Raw genomic sequence first — 24,387 nt, forward strand, 5'->3', positions numbered from 1 at the left:
TGCTGTCTTCTTGTGTGTCCCTGAGAGGGGAGACAGGGAGGAGAGTGGCCACCACAATGTGCCATCCTCACCAGCATGCCCCTACCAGGGGACAGGGCCAAACCAACCCTGCTGCAGAAAAGCTGTTCTGGCTCTTGCCCACTCTGTTTTCCTCCACCTCCTGTGACCTGGGACCTGGCTGATGGCCTCTGAGATTTGAGGTTATCTTCCAGGCATCAGCCCTCTTGTGCGTGCTGAGATCTTATCTAATGGTTTGCAAATGTCTTTAGAAAACAACAACTCTTCTTGAACCCTAGGAAGGAAAAGAGCACCTGGCAGGATTTGACCTTTTGTTTTTGGCCATTTTCTTTGGACAGGCTCAACTATGAGGATTTTATCAGAAAACCAAGCTCTCATCCATTTTGATCCTCTTCCTTCTTTGTAGCATCTTGGGTTCCAGCTCCCATGTGGTGTGAGCCGCTCCATCTTAGTAACTGTGGAGATGAGCTCATAGGAATCATCTAGTGTGGCAAGGGACTGGGGATGGGATGGATTTCAGGATTTGGAGTGGGTTTGGGCCATGATGAGTGCTGCTCCATTGCTCTGTGTGTAAAATTTTCAGAATCTGTAGAAGTCAATGGATGAGAAATGGCAGCAAGATCCAGCTGATGTGTATTTTTCATTTCTTCCTTATTTAGATGGCTTTGTGCTTGTTATTAGTTAACTTTCCTGAGTGGCATTTCAGGTGGTAGCTGCACAAAGATTGAATTGCTGCAAGGAGCAGTGTCTCAGCTGTACACTGCAGCTGGGAACATCAGAGGTTTTTGGTGCTGGCAGTGAATATTGAGGATGACTCTTTGTGCCTTCCCTTAGGAATGTTCCTCTGTCTTTTCAGTTCTTAGGTCTCCTGTATTTACTCACCTGAGGAAGGAGAGAAAAGCTTTTAGTCCTGTGGCTTTTTTATCTGGAAAACTAAGGAAAAGCTGGCACAATGAGCCAGAGGGCCACAAGTGTTTCTGCGCAGAGACATCATAGTGCAGAGGATTTGCCCAGAAACATCCAGGTCCCAGCCTGCTTCTGCTGCTTTCGCAGGCAGGACAAAGACATCAGACTTTGCCAAAGGCAGACTTGTGCATTCACCCTTGGTGCAGTACCTGGGGAGAATTACAGCCCTGGATTTCCTAGCAAGGCTGCAGCTTTGTATTTCTGGGCCCGCTATCTCCTTTGCAGGCTAGCATAGCACCACTCCTCGTGTCCCTGATGACTCCCAAATCTGAGTGGAGCCTCTCAAAGACACGGAGCTGGCAAGCCCAGCCCAGCACAGTGTGCCTTGCCCAGACACAGTGCTTTGTTAAGTGTTGCCAAGTATCATTTTTCTTTTAACTCCTTGTTCCTGGATTTAATAAATCCAGAACTATCCACCCTCCACTTGAGCCAGAATCCTCCCACCATCAAACATGCCCCATTTTATGCCTTCCCTATCTGACAAGGAAAATAATCTCCCCTACTTTTCTCCTTCATGCTTCTCTGTCTAAATCCTGAAGCCCTAATCCTGTTAGCATGCTCTGTTCCAGAGCTCTGTCTCCACAGGAGTAACATAATCCTGCAGTAAATCTAGTGGGTCCAAAGAGACACATACGTATGGATGAAGGCAGGGCTGCTGCTGTCCTTGGCCTTCTCCTCTTCCTCCCTCAGCCACTTTCTTCAGCACCCCAAGAAATTACATAGTGGCCAAGCAGCATAATAAATAAAGCAGGAGAGAGGTTACCTCTTACCCCCTCCCTGACTCGCTGCCTCTTCAACTTCATGGCACTTTTTGTCTCCCTGTCCTTCATCTCCTTCACTCCAAGCTGCCAATGGCACAATTCCCATATCCACTGGAACTAACGTAGCTTCAGCAATCCCCCCCATCACCCTATGATGGTTCCAACATGTCAGAAATGCAACTTGTAAATGCTGCTGTGGATCTTGCATGTGTATGCACACAGAAAACTTTTGCAGTCCTCCTCTAGCCTAGACATCATGTCCCCTACTTTTACAGCCTCTCCCTAACCACTTGGTTTCTGCAGCAAATTAATTAAGCAGGTCAGCTCTCATTGATTATCAATTTAATTTCACATGCAGACCTGCTGTCTGGACTAAAATGGAGGTAAACATACAGTGTATGAGGAGAAATGGGCAGCTCTTTGATGCAGCAGTGAAAGGGAGTTCCCTTGACTGTTTCTTGGAAGGTGCTTTTAATTTGTTAATGGTTTTCCCATTCGTCTTCTGGCTCCACCACCCTTCAGTGTGTGTTCATGTGCATAGGCATGTGTGCTCTCCACTGAGTGTATATCTATTTATCTATCTATCTCCCTAGATCACAGCCAGGTATTTTTTTTTCTGCTGGTGTAAATTACTGTGACTTCTTATACTTCGATGGTGATATGTTGATTTACACCATTCGAAGACTTGGCTCAAAATATGTGCTGAGTGGGATGGAAAGCAGATAGGACGGGAGGAATAGCAATGTTCTATTTTGGTAGAGAGGGAAGAAATCTTTGCTTTCTTGGCACTCCCAATTTCACACATTTTCTTGCTAGTTCTTCCTATGCTGTGAGTGCTAATTTGAGGCAGGATGTGGAGCCTGTTGAAGTCAATGGGCCTCTCTCCACAGTGTGCTGGGGCTCTGGGGTCAGGATTTTCAGTACAGGGAAACCAGATGGTCAGGGTCAGGCCCTGGTCAGCAGCATCAGGACCTGCAGGCTCACAATGCATTTCCCCTTGGGAAAGAGGCAGAAAGAGCAGGCATGTGGGAGTACCTCAGGTCTCTAGCAGCAGCAAGCACATGCCCTCTGGAAGTGGCCCCTCTGTGTTATGCTGAACAGGGTGCAAAGCAATGACTTGCCGTGATCAGTTGGGCTGTTTGGAAGCGAGGTTCAATGGGACAGATGATCCTACCAGTGCAGGTGATAGCACAGCTGGAAGTCAGGTGCCAATTCTGTCCTCACAAGCTGGCAGTCTGAAGTGTCATGGCCCAGATTCAGAGTACATAGCTTGTTGAATGTGATCTAGCTTGAGTAAGTTGCTGATTTCTTAATCTAAAGCAGAATTGAAATTGCTCTTCTTGGAAGCAAGTAATTGAGACCAAGGTCGTCTAAGAGATGTTTTCGGTGATGCCTATAGCAGTGATAAAGTTTTTGGGCTCAGTCCTGCTTCTGCTTTCTGTCAAGCTTGACTGTGCAGAAGTCAGCAACAAATTATGCTGGTGTAAATTTGGATTCTGGCCCCTGATGCTTGTATGTGTGAAGTGAGCTAAAAAAGAACAAAACTTGAAACATGTTAAATCAAAAAGAGCAGCAAACCTCGTCAGTGACTGTTAAACATGCTGGTCCATATGCAACCTTTGGCTCCTGGAGTCTTCACACTGCTGACGGTGGGAAGCAAATAGAGGTTGCCAGGAGAAGACTGGACTTGGTGCCCTTGGACATCTGCTGGGGCCAGCATTAGGCGCCATCCTCTGGGACAGAGAGACCTTTGGTCTGACCTGACACGCTGCCCCTTATGCTAAAATAGTTGCACTGGCTCAGATAAACATTTCCTGTCCTCCGGTGTTAGGTTCAGAAATAAGGTGTTGTGTGTCACCTTCTGTGTTGGCATAAAGCTGAAGGCTCTGCTGTGGTGTGGAAATATATCCTTTAAAAGTGTTTGTATGTGTGTCTGTGTGTCTGTGCCCGCAGGTTTACAAGGCACACACGCACATATGCCTGGAGAGTGTTTCACAGTAACCACTCTTCTTATAGCCCTCCTGCTGGAAAAAAAGGGTATTTGGTGTCTGCTGAGCAAGGAAAAAAATGGGAAGTGAGGTCAGACAGGATAAAATAGGATATTAAAAACACATAAACCATGCTGTGTTGTTAAACGGTAGCAGCATGATATATATTCTCTAGATTAGCATTTCTGCTCAAGTTCGCATCAACCCCTCATCCCAATTACCAGCCAGATTTGCAAGTGATTCCCTCTGTGCAGTGGCTGCTCCATCCACTGCTGAAGGAGTGGATGGTGATGGGGCAGCCCAGAGCTAGCTGGGGTGCCATGAACAGCCCTGTAAACACCCTCTGCACACGCTGCCGTGCTGGATCCTGGGAGACGGGAAGTAACATGTGCCATCTGCAAGCCTAGAGCCACAGGAGGCTCACAAAATGCTTCCTAGCTGCTATTCAAGGCAAGGGGCCAGGATACTGCCTCACCCCTTCTTCTGTCCTCAGTTGTTTGACTCTTGCCTCCCACAGGAGGCTGGTGCCAGAGATTACACTTTCCTGCTTTCCTGAGATAAACTTACTGGGAACTCTTGTGCTTAGTACACATACACATGGTGGGAGCTTGCAGAAGAACCCAGCCAGCATCTCAGTGTGGATGTGGTTCCTAGCTGAGATGGGAGGATAGTCTAGCCCTGTCCTGAAGTGCTTGGAGTGAAAGCAGGCAATGCCTTGGTCAGTGATCTCTGGTGCTTTATGCTGGGGCAGAGAAAGGGTTGAAAATTATCCTCCCCTTGAGTATTTCCTCTTTCCCTCCCTTTTCTTTCCCACTATGGCTTTGCAGCCTAAAATAGAAACACATGTATCCAGTCCTTGTCCGGCCTATTAAAAAAATGGGCAGAAGAGGTGGATCTAACATCCATCTGGTAGTTATTGATTATGGCCATCTGGTAAGGCAGCAGCCTTTTCGTACCATGTGGGATCATAAACTCCTGAAAAGCTGTCTCCATGTGGCAGGCTGCATGTGCACAGAAGAGGCAAAGGCAAGGGGCTGAGTGAGGCAGAGCTTGTCACCCCAGGCAGAGGTGCACCCTTCCTGCTCACACCACTGCTTGCACGTGATGTTCCCAGGTGGAGCTCAGTGTAAGGATGCATCAGGGGGTCAGCCTGTTTGGGAGCATCTTGTCACTTGTGCTGGAGCAGATCTAGGTCTGGAGGCAAGCTTGAAGCAGCTGGGGCCGGATAGTCTGAGGTGCTCATGGTTCTCGAAGTGCTGTGAGGGGCAGTCAGGCAGAAAGCTCCCGGCCCTCCTGCCTGGTAGGTGAGTCCATCCACCATGCTGTCCTGTGATATATGAGCAGCTCACATGTCCCTCCTGGCCTCTGGTGCTTGATTTTCCCTGCTGAGATAATTTTGACTGCTTATCTGGTGAGGATGTAACAGTGTGTGCAAATGTACATTTGTGCCTCCCTTCCCTTGCAGACATTTCAGGCCAATGAGGATGCCACAGAGGTGGTTCTCAACAAGATCCACAGCCCAGTGCTCACACGCTTCGTGCGCATCCGTCCCCAGACCTGGCACAACGGCATCGCCCTGAGGCTGGAGCTGTATGGCTGCCGCATCACAGGTGAGGGTCCTCTCCTCTCCCTGGCTTCAGTGCTCCTCTGTCCCCCCAACAGCCTGTCCCAGGGGGCTGACCCTTGCCACTTCATGGCTGCTTGTGGTGGCAATGGTGACACTGACTAGCATGGAGGCATTCATCACAAGGGATGCGCTTGGAGGGGCAGGACTGCAGCTCCTGCAGGGAGGGGGAAACGCCCTTTGGTGTTGGTTTAGTGTCCAGAGCTTAATGCTGTGAGGAGAACCAGGAGCACTTCCCTTCAATGACCCTGACTGTTAATGGCCTTTCCTTCCCTGCAGATTCACCCTGCTCCAACCTGCTGGGAATGCTTTCTGGCCTCATTCCTGACTCACAGATCTCTGCCTCTTCCATCAGAGGCTATGACTGGTCTCCCAGCATGGCCCGCCTGGTGAGCAGCCGCTCGGGCTGGTTTCCCCGCGTGCCCCAGGCCCAGCCTGGGGAGGAGTGGCTGCAGGTGGACCTTGGTGTCCCCAAGAACATCAAAGGCGTCATTATCCAGGGGGCTCGTGGAGGGGACAGCGTGACCACCACTGAGTCCCGATCCTTTGTGAAGAAGTTTAAGGTGGCCTACAGCATGAATGGAAAGGACTGGGACTTCATCCAGGACCCCAAAACAATGCAAGCCAAGGTAGGCACTGCCTGGAGCAGCTGCAAAACAGGATATTTTTCTGACTAGCTTCAGTCTGCCTGATGGGGTCTTGGGAAGTTGGCTGTCCACTCCCACAGAGACCTTGGGAGCTTGGGGTTGTCACCATGAAATCCCAGGTTGTGTCTCTTGGTGCTACTCCAAACCTGTACTGGTGGCCATAAGTTCCACCTTTCCCCAGGGATAGCAATTTCTTTCCATTTTCTATTGTGGATCAGGCATGGACATCACCTGCTGCTTCTCCCAGCTCCTGCAGGTCAGAGTTCAAAAGATGGTGTGCTTTATTTTGTTTTGTGTAAAACAATTATGTTTTACATGAACTAATTACATATTTTAAGGGGAAAGTTGTGGCTGTTGTCGTGTGCACATCTGAAAGAGGAAGATGAATCACAAATTCTCTTTTGGAAATTTTCTATATCTAAAGTCCCTTTGTCACACTGGTGTGACCCTGAAATTCCCCATATTTTTTCTTTATCATTGGAGTTCCCCATAATCTTTCTGCTTAGTGCTATGGGATGGCAGGGGGCTTGAGGAACAAATAAATTCTCTGCTACTGCCTGTTCTGTTTTTATGCATACTCCTCTGCCTAAAATTTGGGTAAGTTTTAATTTTTCCTGATCCTTCAGATGAGGGCTGATGCTATCTATAGCCCTCTGTTTATTCCCCACAGACTTTAGTTTGTTCATGTAAGCTGAAAAACAGCAGTACTTGGACTGTGAGGAAAACCAACCATTTACACCATCCTAGAACATGCAGTAGCTTTATTTACCAAGGATAAATCTGATCTCATTTATATGTCAATTTAGTGGATATTCCCTAGGCTTCCCCTGCATGGCTTGGATCAGAATCTAACCCCTGGATTCTGAGCAGAGGCCAGGAGAGATTGTGCAAGTTTCTCAGAAATAGCCTGCCTGGTCCCCTTGAAACCGAGAAGGAACCGCCCAATTTATGCTCAGCTGGGCTCAATGGCCTGGGGTCACTCAGACTGTGGCCACATTCTGCCAGACCCAAAATATCAAGTCTAGTTGAGAGCATGTGAAATGCTCACAATGCACACATCCCTTGCCATTTCTCTCTCTCTCTTTCTCTCTGTAGCTTTTTGAAGGCAACATTCACTACGACATCCCCGAAGTCCGGAGGTTTGACCCTGTTCCTGCCCAGTACGTCCGAGTGCACCCGGAGAGGTGGTCCCCAGCGGGAATAGGAATGCGCCTGGAGGTGCTGGGCTGTGACTGGACAGGTAGGAACCCCTACACCTCTGCCCACTGCCTGCTCTGGGGCCAGGCACTACACCAGCAAGGAGCAAACTTCAGGTTATTTCCTGCTGTCCTGCCTTGGCCATGCTGTGGCAGGGAGGCTGCAGCCATGAAGGCAGTGCCTGTATGGTGGCTTGGCCTCACTTTTTATTTCCACCTTGAAAAAAACTGGCCTTGATGCAGGATATAGCCGCAATGTTTGGATTTCAAGCTTTCACACAGGGCCCCATGCAGAATTTGTCCTCAACTCCTTTCAGATCTTTTACCTGGACATTGTGCAGTCTTTCACAGCCTCTTATGTTAGAGGACATTTGGGCTTTTTAGTGCAAATAATAAGACAAAAAGTAGGAGGAGGAGCAGACTTGCAGTGACGAATACTTCGTATACTGAGCTGCCACAACAAGGCTTTGCTGTAAAAACAACAGTCCCTCTCTCACTGAACCCAACGTGGAAACCTTTTTGCAGACAAGGCTGGGAAGTTAACTCTACATCCCTAGGACCCAGGAAACTTTTACCCAGGTCACTTTTACCCACCTGTTTTTCACACGTAGTATGCCTTTCAGCCACCATTTTTAATACAGAGATGAAAACTAACTTCACACACTTACTGGGATCAGTAGAGGTTATGCCTCTGACCCTCTGAGGTTTAGTGGTGATTGATTTCTCCACAGTTTCAGCCCCAAAAGCAAAAAATGTACCCAAAGGGTCATTTGGTCTGATGCTAACTTTGCAGTGCCAGCGGCTAGTTATCCTCTTTTTTAATCTTTTATTTTTAATAATAATGCTTACATATGAATCTGGAGTCCAGATGTCAGTGATAAAGAGGTATGATTTCCATTTTATAAACACATCTGTAGAAAGCATTTTTTGTAAGAATTCCCATTCTAGAAAGCTTGAAAGACACAGATCTTTTTTTACCCTCTTATGCAGTCTTTAGTACCATTTCCTCCTGTGACGTGCTGCAAGATGCATTGCAAACGCTTAACAGCAAATCACACAACATGTACACACTATTAATAATGATAATTTTTCACATTTGAAGTCAATAGTAAATATCCCCCTGGTCTGGAAATCCATTGTAAATTATCTAAACTTTAAATCGGATTCGATCTTAATTTAAATTTTACGACATCTTAGGATATTGTGGGAGAAGCAGGTGCAAGAAGCAGGAGCTGAGGATTTGTGCAGACATGGTCAGGCAGCTCCCACCTTGCTGCTTCCTGCAGCTCCCAGGAGTCTCCAGCTGCCAGATCTCTGCAGACTGTTGCTGGATGGTGCATCACAGCACTGCATCGCTGCCATAAGGGGAGTCAGGACCTCCAGCCATGTGCATGCCAGCCCTTCCACGCACTCCTCCAGCTTAGAGAATGAGGGGTTTGTCGTCTTTATTGCCTTGTGCTATTTTTGGCCCAAATTTTCTTTTACATGTGTGTCCATGCTCATTTTCAATATCAGTAGCAACAGCACATGTTTTCTCCAGGCAAGGTGCTTTATGGTCATTTCCCAGCCTGGGTAATAATTTGCACATTGTAATGTTTAAAACTCAACTGCCAGGTCATAAATATCCCTAGCTTTATTAATCTACAGGCATTCAGCTTTGTAATCAGAGCAGGGCTTGTAATCTTGTGGATTCACCGTGTTATAAAGAGCATTTATATCCCTGATGCAACCTGCGGAGCAGAGATAGCCCATGGCATTATCTGCATGCATAATCCAGGCTGGCTACATGCAGCAGGCTTGACAATCCCCAGAAAGGGCCTTCCTTTGCTGGGAGGACCCAAGCATGTTACAAAAGTGGCTGCAAAAACGCAGGTAATTGCACTTGCTTGGGAACAAGATTAAGAAATGGATTAAAACAAGATGATTAAAAATATTTTCAAGAGAGGGTCTAAGCCCATGTTCGTCCTGCCCAGGTGTTTCTATTTCTTATCAGCAGCAAGCATCTTAATTACTGAGTTAAACACGTAACAGCCTCAACTGGGCTTACAAACTAGCTGGCTACTAACTCAAAACTTGGGAAGTAGGCAGTCAGCAATTGGCTTCTTTCAAAGACCTGCCAAAATTTTTCCTCTGAAGAGTGGAGAATGATGAATGTTCACTAGCAGCTGGGTTTCTATCCTTTGAAGTTCCAAACATCTGGTTTCAATTGCTCAGTGACTTTGCATTTTGATTAGCAGTTACCACCAGTTGAACAGACACTTGCAGGGCCAGGGAGGAGTGAGAAAGCGAGCAAGCAAGACCTCTCTTTTTCACTTTCCATTTCACACATGACGCTGTCCTGCCTGTTATTTTCATTATCTCTTGTAACCATCGTGTTGCAGCTCTACCATGGTAACTGATTTTTCAAGATATATTTCTGCGGCTAGTCCAGGGCAATGCAACACTGTTGATTTACATCCGCTCAGCATCTGTGTCCCATATGGGACTTGCTTTCAAGGTCCTTCCACACTGTCACATTTCAGCTATAAATCTTGATATACAGGAACAACAACCTAAAAAATGTACCCACTCTAAATAAGTTCCAGCTTTCAATATGTTGCTTTCACCTGCTGCTTTTTTTTTTCTTTTTTATGACATATTTCTGTGGCTGGCTGCTTGCAATTTGCTTCTTGGTTGCATTTGGAATTTTATGGGGTTGTAACAAATTTGAACTTACAAATTAAAAGACTTTGAGGCTATTTGGTATTTTATCTTGAACAAAAGACAGCCACTGGAAAAAAAAAACAAACCAAAAAAAATCCAGAGAGTTTATGTACAACATGTTTAATAACAGGAAAATAAAAGGGCATAAAGGAGCCTATGGAAAATATTCAATGAATTTAGCCATTTCCTCCTGCTTCTGGCTTTATTAAATGAAATCCTGAAGGGTGCCGACAAAGAAACGCAATCACACATAACTGAGCAAAGCTGCCTCTTTCTAAAAGTGGAAAGAATCAAGTCTGCTGTACTCCACTTAATGCACCCATAAAAGGAGAGTTTGCTGGAACCTAATGTCATTTACTGTTGATCTTAATATCCTTCACTTTCTTGCTTAAATTTCCCCTGACACCTGCTTGGAGGTTGTTACACATGGGCCACGTTAGAGAAAGGGAAATTGGACAGAGACCCTTTGAAAGCGTAGTCAGGAGCCTGGAGTGTGAAACCAGATGCTTTCTGCAGTGAGCCAGAGCTCACTAGGGGATCCTCTGGGTCCGTTTGCGGTTACATCATTTGTGGGTTTGAGTGACTTGTTTTATAAATTGGCACAATTGGTGAGAATGTTGTGTGTGTTTTTTCAATGTGTCATATGGCTTTATGAAAGAAAAAGATGTTCTGCCTGTGATCTCACTTATCCAGTAATGACAGCTAAGTGGATTTCCAACTACCCATGTAGATTGTAGATTAAAAAATTAAGAGAAAAAGTAGTGTGCATGTCTAGAGAAGAGGCTCATTCAGTGGGAACTCCAAATCCATAGAACTCCCATATGGAAAGACAGTTCACTTGAAGTTCAAACCATGCTGACATTTGTAGCATGTGGAAATCTCATGGCATACTTGTTCTATCTCTTCCTGCCATTATAAGAACATGAAGAAAAAAATATTTTTGCCTTGTTTCTACTACCTGGGCTTCTTGTTCTGTCTGTTGCAAACAGCTTCTCTACTCCATTTTTTTCAGATGTCAGGCCCACTGCAGAGACACTGGTGCCCACTTTGAAGAGTGAAGAGACCACCACTCCCTACCCAACTGATGCAGAAGCAACAGACTGTGGTGACAGCTGTGGAGAAGATGAGGGTATGTATCAGAGCAGCACATCTCTATCTCAATAACTGATGGGTTAAGAGCTAGGAAAATACTCTTATCTTCCCATTAGCGCCAATACACGGGGCTGATTCCTGGAAAGCTTAGAGTAATATTATTAGTGATGGGCCAGGATTAAAAAAAAAAAGAAACCAACCCATAAACAAATCTGCCAAAATCTGATAAGTTCTATCAAGGAAGGATGGAAGAGCAAGAGATAGCAGCTAATTCAGTCCCTGGCGTACAAGAGATGAAGAGCTGGTCTCCCAGCTTCCTTACATGACCTGAAGAAACTCATTTAGTGCCCTGTTTGGAACCATCTCCATTCCAGATCACCTCTTGGCTGTAAATCATAAACTCAGAAGGTGATTCAGACTGCCTGGTATGCAGGGCTCCTTTTGCAGAAGTCACAACTGTGGAAGTAAATCACAGCATGTATTGAAGGCTGATGTCCTGAACACTTATCTGCTTAAGGATCATCTTCCCTAATATCAGCAGCTTAAAATTTAGGAGGACAGTCTGGGCTCCTTGTGTGGGCACTAGAGAGAGGGGAACACTAACTCAATGCAGAATTTCATTTACCCAGTCTTAGATGGCTGTCAGACATACGTGAAATGGTTTGGTAACTGTAGCACTTGGCTACTTCTTCTGAGGGTGGAAGAAGCTGAATGTTAGCTTAGACTCCATGGTGTGCTTTTTAAGGTTCAGTGCTGGCGGAGGGCTAATCTTCTCTGCCTCAAATCCCTATCTGTAAAAGCAGACATCAAATTCTTCTGCTTCTTGCAAGGGGGATGTGAGCATCTAAAGGTTGTGAAATGTCCAGATGAAGAGGAGAGGGCTTGACAGAGCTGTGCAAGGTTAGTTGTACAGTGCAATGTTCAGGAAATGCATTCCCCTGGGTGCAACAGCAGAGCCTGGGCCTCAGCACTGGACAATGTACACGAGGACTTCAACAAGAATCTCACAAGGAAAAACTATCCTCTGAGATATCTCCTAGGACTTCTGTCACTTCAGCTTTCAGTCCCAGATAAAAAAAAAAAAAATTAATGGGTTTTAAAATAAATAAATTTATAAAAGAATATTAATTGGCTTTTTCACACCTCCCATGGGGATTCTGCTGTACTTTAGTTCTAGAAATGTAAGTTGCAGAAGTAGCTCAAAGGGCCTGATTCTCATTGCTTTGCCTTAGTGGTAAGCCTGTGCAACCCTGCAACCATTGAGGCACTTGGGAAAGTGATGGAGGGAAATTTAGGCCAGTAACAGTCTCTGCAAGAACACAATTCCCGGGTGCAATCCAGGGCAAGAGAGCAAGCAGAGTTTGCTGTGGAGCGTGGAACCAGCCTCCCTGTCAGCTTCCCTCAGATTTAGCAACAATTTTCATTCTCATACTCCATAAAACAATGAGTGTGTTTCTCTGGACAATCAGATTTATGACAGCCAAACAGAAACAATGCTGCTCTCCAGGGTATGAGATTAGATTGGAATAAAAGGATCCATGATCTACATTGTTTTGTTTTGGAGTGGGAGCATGTAAAAAAAGCCCACTGCCCCTTGCAGTGAAGTTCTGCTGATGCCTATCACTTGAGTCACTCACCTCCTTCTGGCTATGGCTCACTTTGTGGGCACTGTGATTTAAAACTTCCTCTTTGCTCAGGAAAATCCTGGCCTATAATTAGGCTCAGACATGCCTGTCCGCTGAGTGCCTGGTAGGGACTCAGCCCATTTCTGCAGCCTCCCTGCACGTGACTGATTCCCTCTGCCGAAGGAGCCAGCAGCTGCCTCAGTGCCACATGCAGCCCCTGGCATGTGCCCGCCTGCCCACAGCCTGCAGAAAAGCTCTCCAGAGCTTTCAAAGCTCTTGTCACAGGGGAATTAACTCTGCTCCTGTTTCAAGATGGAAAGTTAAAGGACTCGCCCAACGACCATGTGGTGAGTCCATAGCAGAGCTAGAAATAGAGGCTGGCTTCTTTCACTCAGAATCCAAAAGCTTGAGCTCATGGTGGCCCCACATTTTCCCTGGTAACATTTCCATGAGAAGGTAGGAAGCAGTGAGTGACAGCTCTCCAGGATGACAGACAGCTCCCGTCTGGTGCAAGTGGCTGGGTCTGTCACTCAGGAGCTGGGTTTCTGGAGCACTTGAGATTCTCCTTTTGGAGCCAGGCAGGAACTTCTGAGCATGGGGCACTCAGGAAGGACTCTTCACTGACATTTAAAAAGGCATTTAATTTTTACCACTCTAGGGGAGGAAGAGAAGGTGCTGATTAGAGTCTGGAAACATTTGGTTCATGCTTTTATATTTGCTTAGTTTGGTGGATTAGCCACAGGACGTGATGTGAACATTTTGATGATGCAGAACTTAAGGCTGATCCTTGGAGCTGAGGAAATGTGAGATAGGTTAAAAGCATCAGTGTGAGTGAGATTTCATGCTTTCTTCAGTTTTGATGGCTTGCCAGCTATTTTAGTTTTGGGTTGTTTTTTAATAGCAACCCTTCATGGGTAAGTCATTTTTTAATCTGACTTTATTTTGCTTCTATTTCTTTTTGTAAGATTTCCAACTCCCTGCGAACTTCAACTGCAACTTTGATCTTCCTGAAGACCTTTGTGGTTGGTCACACGACTTGGCAACTGGCTATACGTGGTCTTTTCAGCCTTCAGGCACCTGGATTGGCAACTCTGAACAAAGCTCTGACACTGTGCCTGGTAAGATGATTAATACCAACCAAAGCAGGGAAGAGAGTGCTGATGGGTCTTTGTCCATGCAAACAGTATGAATGATGATTGCACAGCTATCATGAGTTGCAGGGGCTATGCAGAGCTGAACTTCTTTTATGGAAACTTTCAGATGCTTTACTGTATGGTTCATGACTTATTTATAGGACTGTGACCACTGGCACTGAATTATACTTACTGTCCTCTTGAGATGGACTTGAATCAGACACTGAGCTTTGAATCCTGTGGGACTTTGAAGGCTAGCCCAGGCTTTGTTCCACATCCTGATCCAAATGTCCTCTGTAGGATCCAGTGCTTTTTCCCCAGAGTGCATTTCTTCCTCTCCCATATGTTACTCAGATTGCCTATACTCTTCAGCTACTCTGCACTCTGGGCTTGCAGAGGCTGGATTTCAGTCTCCTCCAAGTGAAGGATGAGCTAAGCCCTAAGAGTGCTGGAAATGCCAGCTTCTTGCTGTTTGACTTTTGCTCTTTTTCTCTTCGTGCTTTGGAAGCAGAAGATTTGCATGAGTGTGACAGAGCCTAATTTATGGAGGACCTCACTGAGATGTGCTGGCATGGCTTGCAAGGGAGCCTGCCTCTGGCAATGTGGTTGATAGATCAAGTTCTTCAGCTTCACATCTTGGAACTCACGCCAGGACTAGTGTGCTTTCCTTATCCCTCATTGACTTTGTGGCATGGCTGGCACGAAGAACATTTGCCAATTTCCTTATAACAGTAGGCTGTGTCACTGTAGCACCGCTTCACTCTCAGTCATTGCTTGTGAAAGTCAAGGCTCCTGCAGGAAAGCTGGCTGATCTTACCTGTCCTGGGCTCTGCCCTGATGCCTGGTGATTCCAGTGTCTGTGAGTCCCATCCCCGTGAATGTCTGTGAGTCCCTCCTCGCCCTCCCCTGGGTAAGGTTGAGTCTCAGAATGCAAACATGCAGGCGAACCTGTTAGCCACCTGGCAGAGTCACTGGCCAGATTGGCAGTGCCGCCAGCCAGTTGGAAAGCCGTGCAGCCAACACCTGGTAGGCAGTGCTAAAGAGGAAAATATGTATTCCAGAAACATATGGGAAGAGGAGAATCTGCTACATCTCCACACACAAATCACCCCCACACAAATGCACACATCATTTCTCCCTTCAGCTCCTGAGGTGCTTAGCTTTTTTCTAAGAGACACAGTAATGCTGTAAGTGCAGCCCATATGGACATCTGAAAAATTCTTTGGCGTGACATAGGGATACAGTGTCTGCTAGGGAGAAAAATATTTTCATATTTCAAGTGTTTATCTCTTCAGCATTTGAGTGCTTCAGAAGATTAATATCTGGAGCTCAGTGGAGCCTCAGGCAACAGGAGAGAACACTTACAGCCAGCCCCAGACTTAATAACCCTCCCCATCTCATTCACTGTAATAATGTTTAATTAATATAAGTCTCCTGCAAGTAGGATAAAAATTACTTATTTTTATAACTCAGACTCAATTTTTCATTTCATTTCCTCTCCCCTGAGTCTCTGTACAATTAGTTGGCCATAGTATCTTAGAAGATCCTGTTGTAGCCCAGGAGAGGCTGGTACTGCCTTAGACAGCAGCATGCAGTCCTTGTTTTTCCCCTCTTCTCCTCTTTCTCCTTTTTCTCAGTTATGAGCTGCACAGTTTCACAGTTGGGGCTGGGGAATGTTGTCCTGCTGAGTTCAGTGGTCTGTTTTTGTGCCAGTGTGGAGAGCTCTCCCTTAGGGTGCTGTGCAGTCAGGCACTGAAGCACTGAGGGGGAGCAGGCAGGAGCTCCAGCACTGCCCTGCAACTCATGGGCTGTGTGGGCAGGGGAGGGGGAGGAGGGGGTGGCTCCAGGGGGCTGGAGTGACTTACCCATAGCAGCAGGGGAAGCCAGCAGCAAACACCAGCACAGGCTGAGGGGTCAGCACTGGCACTGGCCTCCTGTCTGGTTCAGGCAAGGGTGTGCCATCCTGGCATCTGTGGGCATCTCTGCCTTGCCCCCACAGGGCTGCAGAGGAGCTGGAATTCAAAGGCATCACTGCTGTGCCTCACTTTGGTCCTGCTCTTAGAAATTAAGAAGACATGACACAAAAAGAAGCAACTATTTGCTTTTTTTCTCCCCAAGGAGCTTTTAAGGGCAACTGGAGAAACATGAAAAAGAGGCAATGCCAGCTCCTTGGTGGGGACAGAATCAAAGCATTGTTTGGTTCACACTCCCCTATTCTTCCCCTGCCCTTCCCTCATGCTCCCTCCAGCACTTTGTTTCTAGTTAGAAAATTCACGCTCAGACTCCAGGGAGCAAGGAATGAAAAGCTGTTGTTCAGGGTGGTCTTTGCTTGTGAATTCCCCACCCTGGGGTGAGCAGTTGGGTGAAGGAGAGCAGCTGTGCTTGGTTAGAGGCAGGGCAAAAGTTAAGGAGAATTCAAGGCTTCTGGAGCCCAATTTGCTCTGATTTAAAGGTGCTGGCCCAGGCTAGAGGCCATGGCTGCTCCACAGTAGCAAGAAAGTGTGCTGTGCCTTTAAGAGCTATGTGGAATGTGGTTTAACTTCTTTTGAAAATGGCAAAACAAAAATTAAAATTAAAAAGGAAAAAATAATAATGAAGGGAAGAGCCCTGGCTCAGTCTGCATAAGAGAGAGGAAAGGAAATGACCATGGTGAAATATCCTCTGTGAGGCACTTGATTAGAAAAGTCTGCTGAGAGACAGGCCTGAATTCCTCAGATATCTCCCAATTTCATTTTATGCGCTGCATGCAATTCCTCCTTGTCTTTGGCACGGAGAACTTCTCAAGACTGACAAGACACCCACTGCTCTCATTCCACTATTTTTATTTCCAAGATACTCTTTCAGGCAGCTCTGCGTTTCTTTTTTTAGCCCTGTGTTCCTTGGGCTCTTCGCACCATGGATTAACTCCACGTCCTCTCCTGCAGGCTCCCATTACACGTCTGGGGACCTCATTGGTGAAAGTGGACCCAAAGTGCCCAGCTCAGCAGAAGCCCAGCATGATTCCAACTGCTACCTGCCCTTTGCAAGCCTAGAAAATACCATTGGCTCCCTTTTCCATGCCCCCATAAGAGATTGTCAGGATTTTTCCCTCTATGGACTTTCAGATGCTTCCCATCTGTAGAAAGATTCCCCTTAGCTGCACCTAGCAAGCTTCACGGAGCAACAAGTTCAGGTTTCAATGAGATTTCATCCCTCCTCCTGCTGCACGCAATGGCAGCATGCCATTGGTGTCAAGATAAAGGTCTTAAGACCTGAAAATAAATCTGGGTTAATAACTTGGGCACCTCAACTTTTCACCATCTTTGAATTTCACTGGGGTCTTGATCCTGAAGGGTCTAAAGATCCTGGGTTGTATCCTTAGCCAGTCGATGTGATTGTATTGCTCTCAGTGATGCTACACTAATAAGCCAGTACTGAAGAGATGAAATCTCCGTGTTTTGCCCATTTTTTCCCCCTTCCCTTTTCTTGCAGTGCTTAAGCAAATACCTTGTGGTTCTAGAAGAGACCTGTGGGATCTGCAGCTTTACCATGTATGGCTTCTCCTTTGGGTGAGCACAGCGTCAGGGTCATCGTGAACCCCGTGTTGTTCGGATGCTGGCAGCTGTACGTGTGCACAGAAAAGGAAGCACTTTTTAACCTTGCATCACTCCTGACCACACAGCTCTTGGGCTGGGCTGCAAAAACCCACTGAGAGCTTCTCTTGTGGGCCATGGCCTTGCTGGCTTGGAGGGTCAGGAATGCTGCTCACTTGGGTTGCAGGCACTGCAGGGAAAGGTTTATTTGTTTCAAAGTGTTTTCAGCAGAGGAGTGTTTATAGTGCTCTGAAGTTTCGTAAGAGCTTATTTTTTAAGAGAAACAAATGTTAAGCTGTTTTTAAGCTGATGGTGACCCCTTACCATTCCTGTGTTTTTCCCATGGGATCTTTAAAAGGGAAAGTTTCATATTTTTCTTGCAATCCATGAGAACTGCTGTCGGAAAGCCTTGATTCTACTGTGTCCAAAGCAGCAGAAAGGTTTTCATGGTGTTAACAGGGCAGGGCTGAACTGAAGTGGGTCTGCACTTACTCTCATGCGAGTCTCAGGGCTTGTGCCTTGGGGACACAGTTTGACCTCAAGGGTCAATCCTGTGTCCTTTGAAGTAGGAAGGAGTTTTACATGTGGGGTGGTATGAAAGTCGAGCATTTCTATGCAATGAGTGAGCAGCTGCACACTGTGGGAAGGAGACCATATATCCATCTCTGTCTCTCTTTGCTCCCCTCATGTGTGGTGCAGATTGCCTCTCAGCAAAGCTGTACATGTCTCTCCTGACTCTCATTTGCACAGTGAGGACAGCAAATGTTAGAAAGCCTTCATGCCCTGGCTGCCCACAGCACGGCAGAGCTGGGACACCCCAGCACCCCAGTCACAAGAGGTTTGCTGAGCATCAGCTGCTCTGTTTGAGTTCCCTGGCTGCAGGCTAGGGCCAGGCTCTGGCTGTCCATGTGCCCATACTGTCATGCATGATAGAAGGAGGTATGGCCATGACCTGTTCCAGCAAAGCTCCTGCTTGCTTGGGCTGGGCTGGAGGCAGAGGAAAAGAAACCATTTCTCTGGGGCTCACTGCTTGCCTCAGTCACTTTTTGGACCCAAACACCCGTGACATTCCTGCTTAAAAAAGCAGGCTGGGATGCTCTCTGCAAAGCAAGACACCATCTCTCAAACCTTAGCTGTGCACCACCCCATGGCTTCGCAGCAGTGGGTCACAGAGCAGGGCTGGGGAAAGCAAGAGTGTGTGCAGCCTGTGCAGTGCAGCCCCAGCCTGCTCAGCTGTGCACTTGTGCAGCCCCAGCCTGCTCAGCTCTGCAGCTGTGCAGGCACAGATGCTGGGCTGGTGGGGCTGTGCACACCTTTCATGCAGGGGCAGGCAGGGTGCCCACCACGCTGCCAAAGGACAAGTTTTGGTGGCTGGCAGCTCACGTAGCATAAATGTCGGGCTCTAATTGGGATTTGATTTGTCAGGGACACCGTGCCCTCCCTGCACTCCCTGGGGAAGGTGACAGGGCTCACAGTTGCACTGTGCTGTTGAGGGCAGGAGGCTTAATTGAGAGGATGTAATGGGGGGTCCATTAGAAGGGCTCCGGAGAGCAGGCTGAGAGCCTGGTTCTGGGCAAGTGTGGGATTTTATGCCTTTTGATGGGCTGATTTAGAGACTGAAATGGCAAGGACTTGGCAGGCTAATTAACACATAATCAAAATTAAGGGGATTTTCCAGTAGATGCAGTGATCTAGTTAATATAAATATTAGTTTTATGGAGGATTGACTTCCCATCCTAAATGAAAGTCTGTCATCGAGGAGAGGCCTGTCATGAAATTATAGTGGCAGCCTTTTGAGGTGAATTTGCATGATTTGCCAAAAAATTTTAAAATGTGATAACTATCCAATTTCAATCTGCATATTCATGCAGCTGCCATTCCCTTGCTACCAGACCACCCTGCAGTCATGAGAGCATCTGAGCTGATCTGCTCCCCAGGAGTGGCAAGAGCAGATGCAGCTTCCACCTCACATGCCCCAGAAGAACAGCAGGATCATGCCTCACTGGGATGTCCACTTGGCCATGACACAGTGTGGTTGGGGTGGCGTTCGGGGCTGTGCAGACAGTGCCCACAGCAGTGTGGTCACCTCTGGGATTTGACAGACAAGAGGTGGCTGCAGCTGGGCTGCCGTGCTGCGAGCTAAAGCACACCGTGCAGCAAAGGAGAGTGCAGGACCTTTGGAGGGATGTGAGTGAGGGCACTTCATGTGGTTCCTCCACAGGAGCAGCAGCTGTAACTCAACAATATCCAGTGAGAGGCAAATGCAGAGGGAGTCTGAAATCTCAATAATTGCTTGTGTACATGCTGCCCGACATGTTTTGCTGGAACACCTCCAGATGTGCTGCTGAGATCCGTGAGGGAAGGTGCTTTCCTTGAGAGAGGGTGTGAGATGTGCAAGACCCAAGCACAAGGCAGCCTGACCTTGCAGAGGGGGTGCTGCTGTGGCTTGTGCTTGCAGTCTGACCCAAACTGTGAGGCTTCATCCCCCATTGCCCCTAATGTCCTCTCAGATGGCTTCCTAGCAGGAGGGGGCAGGTGTGCCAAGAGAAAACCACGTTGCCCAGATGGTTGGTTTGCAGAGCCCAGCTGGTGATTTATCCAGGACTCACTGCCATGCACACAGGAGGGGCTCTGCCATCATCTGGCTGGGGTGGTTTCATGTTCACATTACTGGCTCCCTTACATCCAGATGATCCCATAAATTGTCCATGAGATTTATTCCATAGCATCAGTTGCAAAACAGGTAAAATGCCTGAGTGGGTTTTCCTGCCTTTTTTGAGCTGGTGCTTTGAACTAGCAGTGCCAGTTCTGTGGAGGATGTAGCTATCGTGTTAGGAACAGAGACTGCAAAGCAAAGTTCCGGGAAAGAGATTAAAATGCATTTCTGATCCTGGAAGAATTGATCAGCTCATCATTGCAAAGCTCCCTTCAAGTGTTTTAACAGGGGAAATCAGCCTTTCAGATGCTTTCTGTGCCAAAGGCTTCCATTTACTGTATCAAACAGAGTGACTACTGGAACCACCAGGCTTCCACATGCTGTTCCAACAATTACCTCCACAATGCCCTTATTCAGTCAGTCTCAGCAAATTTGTAGGGCTTTTCCAAAGGTCCAACTAGCCATTAGAGTGATCCAGCCATTTCATCTTCAAATGACATAGAAAGTCATGCCTGCCTGCACTTGGCTTTCCACCCAGAAACCACTGCTATTTGCAGGGGAGCAACTGGAATCACCACCCAAGGACTGAGCCTCCTTGGGACTGACAGTAGGTCCTGGAGGGATCTCTGGGCCCCAGCAAGAGTTGGGCAGGGAGCACAGGAGATGGAGGGTTCCCGAGTCTCTGAAAGATCCTGTGTTGCTGAAGGGAGCATTAGTTTTGGCTGCAGTTTGAGAGTTTGATAGGAATGGGAACAAACAGAAGGTCAGTGTCAATCCTGGCAGGAAGGATGTGACCCAGGCACACAGGCTCTTCTGCTGAAGTGGCAAGGTAGACACACTGGATACCGCTGGCTTTTGGGGTGAGGATAATGGGAGGTGTCCAGCTGCACAATTAGAATAGTCAGTCCCCTCTAGTCAGCTCTGGGCTATGGGCAGATCCAAGGATGACTCAAAACCCTGCACTCAGTCAGGCTGCTTAGGTACTGGCACCAAAGGTTGGTCCTGAACTTTGAGGATATGGATTTGATCATTCTTGAACCTGGCTAGTGCTTTTATTTAAGATTTGCCTGTGAGACCATTTCAGCTGTGAGATAAGTGTATGACTGCAGTCTGATTTGCTCCCTTGTTTGTTGCTGCTGTTCTTTTCTTGTTGCTGCTTTTTTTATTTGAAGAGGCTTGTAGTGAATTACAAAAAGAGGTTTTTAATTCAGGAGACCTTGATGACTTATTATGCCTTATCACTCCTTAGGCATGGAGTACAGCTTGTTCTTTTTTTTTAATTCCTCCACTTGTTTATCTCCCACATCTCCTCCTCCACTACTAGCACTCTGAGGTAAATCACAAGAACACTCCTCCATTAGAAAACGGCATGGTACTTTTTCAAGTGATTCACTCAAGCAGGAGTGGGCAAACATTCTTTCATCCTTTTTTTCTGCTACTGTTTGTTGGCATAAAGTGCCAAGTGGCACAGGGACATTTCACAGGTGCTGGAAAATTTTGCTAAAATGTTGCTGTTTCTTTATGTGGCCAGTTGGGAACAGATTTGTCCTTCATACAGCAAAATCAGTGAAAGTTCATAGGAGTGGATATGCTTTTGAAGTACTTTGATCACACATGGTAGGAGAAGAATGATGGCAAATATTCCTGTTATCTTGTCCTAAATTTATTTTAGAAGGCTGCCTAGCTCACAGTGGTTGGTTTCTGCTCTCTGGCACTGACAATCTTGCAGCAGGGCCAGCACTGTTGATAGATCTCCCTTGGGCTGTGATGTCACCTGACTGCTGAGCAGCAGTGATGTCAGCTGCTGTTTTCTGTTGGGACCTATCTTTCCATGGATTCCAAGTTCAGGTCTCTCTGGTTTAAGTTTTGGAGGTGTTTTGAGCACACCCTGCAAATGTTCTGAGTACAGACACTGCTCTTGCCATTGCTGTGGGCACTGAAGCCACACGGGGAGCAGGGGAGGCAGGGACAAGCTGCTGCTCAGAGCTTGGCCCATCAGGCACAGCAGGCTAAGATGTGGGGGAAGGAGCTAACAAACCCTTCAGTATAGTTCTGGGGCAGAGATAATCATCTTGTGCCTGGGCTGGCATACGCTGGCATGAAGCACCAGTGGCACTTGCCCACTGTGTAGCAAAAGAAAGTGTCCACGTCCCTCTTTTGGGCAAAATGCAAAATCTAGCAATAGATGTCTGGGTCACCTCACCTTGCTCTGCAGCTGGAGCGACCCAAGGGATTCCATCCTGACATTGGTCATGATGGAGAGACAGGTAAAGATCACTTCAGCTACACACCGGGCTTTCAGTCTGTGCTAAGGGGCTTCAGACATCCAAGCTGCAAATGGGAAACTCCTTGAGGAGGCTTTTCATCAGAGAGGGCTGGAAACCACTGATTCCAGCTAAAGTCAGATGTGCCTCGGGATTTGTATCCATGTGCTTTTGCTGCTATTGGTATTCAGATCAAATATCTCCAGTTCCAGCCTCAGCCTTGAACTTCTCCTGGGATATCAAGTGTATCAAATCTCTCCTCCCTGAGGACTGACAAAAAATGTGGCACACTTTAAATGTAATATTAGAGCAAGTGAATCCTCTGTTGTATGTATTTCAGCTACCTTCAAGTTTGCAACCACCCAGTTGTCACCCATGCACACTTCACACATTGGGTCCATGTCCTTCCTCTGTGCTGTGCTTTAGAGGCTGTTTTGCTGCATTACAGAAAAACTGAGAGCGAGAGTTTCATTTTGTTGTGCTTATCCTCAAAACAAGATGAGTTTCCAGCACTGGCATTTAGAAAAACCCACCTCAGGCTTGTTCACTGAGGAAGCTCCCAGTAGAATAAACACACATACCCCCTGCCAATGCAATTATCATGGCATCACTTCCTCTGACAATAACTTGCTCCAGCTTTTTAACTTCTTCTAATTATGTCAGTCTTTTTCTTAAACACTTTCTGTTGTTGGTCTCCTACCCAGGGAGAGGGTGGTGCCTGGTGAGGGAGTGTGCAACTCGATGCCCTGCCTGGGCTGCACAGGGTACAGCAGTGGCTCAGCTGGATGAGCACACAAAGGGTGCTGGGTGAGACCCCACTTTTGCAGGCATGGGGCTGCACTGCCGTGCAGCACTGCCAAAGCCACTTGGCAGTAGGTGAGACACTCGTTGCCAGTGGCTGCAGAAAACAATAGAATGGTGTTTTTCTCTCTGAACAGATGTCAAGAATTACCTGCAACTGCAAAGCAGCGGAAGGCGGGAAGGCCAGCGAGCCCGGCTCATCAGCCCCACCATCTATTTGCCCCAGAGTGCTGTCTGCATGGTTTTCCAGTACCAGGCTTGGGGCAGCAATGGGGTGATGCTGCGGGTCTGGCGGGAAGCCAGCCAGGAGCACAAGGCACTGTGGGTCATCACGGAGGACCAAGGGGAGGAGTGGAGGGAAGGCCGCATCATTTTGCCAAGCTACGACATGGAGTACCGGGTAAGATGTTTGCAGAAGGTGTGCTGAACTAGGTAGACTTCTCCAGCATCTTGATCTCAGTGTTTCAGAGCCCAGGCCCATTCATCACTGGGAAATGTGGCTGTTTTCATTGTGTTTCTCAAGTTACCATAGTAACTAAGCTACACTGTTTGTTATTCTGAGAGTGCCTGTCTTCTGCACAGACTTGGGCCTTTGTTCAGCCTGTTGCCTTTCATATTCCTCAGATCTCCCAAATATTCTCCCTTTTTCTTTTTTTTTCTTTATTTTGTTTTGTGCATTTCTTCCCCCTCCAAGTGAAGGTCATCAGATAGTCTGACCAGAGGCAGATGTGCAGCTCCAGGGAGCAAATGCAGCAGCCAGGAGAAGTGGGAAGCTGGGAGGGAACACAGTCAGCTCTTAAGGGTGGGCAGCAAACAGCCATTCTCCAGCCTCAGCTGCAAGTGTTGACATAGGAGAAGGAAGAGGGAATGCAGGCTCATTTGCGAATCCTCTTCTCTGAGGCTTTAGCCTAGAAGAGAGGTCTCGGTGCTGGGCTGTAAGATCATGGCCCTGTCCCACTCTCAGAGATCAGTGGAAGAGAAGGGATGAGCTGGAGGGAGGAAGGGAGCTGTGCTGCTTTGCCACGGCCACCTGAGCCCCTCTGGCACAGCTGTACCAGCCTCCCATGGAGAGGCTGCTGCTTCCAGAAGTGTCTTTGGCACGGTTGTCCCTTCCGGGCAGCGTGCCATTTGCCAGGGAGACAGTGCTACTCTTGTCACTTGTTAATGAGCATCAGCACAGCGTCCAGCACCCTCCAAGGCAGAGGAAATATGGACTCCCAGGCCTGAGGCAGCAATTTAGAGACCACCCTGGTGGGGAGCCTTGCTCCAGCCAGCTCCCAGCCCTGAGCCTGACCCAGGGAGCTGCTGCTGTCTGGCCACTGACCCCTCCAAACTGCTGCC

The 24,387-nt window shown here is 47.4% G+C and overlaps 1 protein-coding gene across 4 annotated transcripts in view; it reads left to right on the forward strand.

Annotated features, from left to right (window-relative positions):
• Positions 1-24,387, forward strand: part of NRP2 (neuropilin 2) — an 88,514-nt gene that overhangs the window by 39,931 nt on the left and 24,196 nt on the right. For all 4 annotated transcript variants that reach the window (XM_063162319.1, XM_063162320.1, XM_063162321.1 and 1 more), the window contains exons 8-13: positions 5,199-5,343; positions 5,637-5,986; positions 7,100-7,244; positions 10,916-11,032; positions 13,586-13,738; positions 23,184-23,446. In XM_063162319.1, coding sequence (XP_063018389.1) covers positions 5,199-5,343; positions 5,637-5,986; positions 7,100-7,244; positions 10,916-11,032; positions 13,586-13,738; positions 23,184-23,446 — 1,173 coding nt within the window. The remainder of the gene's footprint in view (positions 1-5,198; positions 5,344-5,636; positions 5,987-7,099; positions 7,245-10,915; positions 11,033-13,585; positions 13,739-23,183; positions 23,447-24,387) is intronic.

This window comes from Melospiza melodia, chromosome 8 (assembly GCF_035770615.1).
Source record: "Melospiza melodia melodia isolate bMelMel2 chromosome 8, bMelMel2.pri, whole genome shotgun sequence".
Lineage (NCBI taxonomy): Eukaryota > Metazoa > Chordata > Aves > Passeriformes > Passerellidae > Melospiza > Melospiza melodia.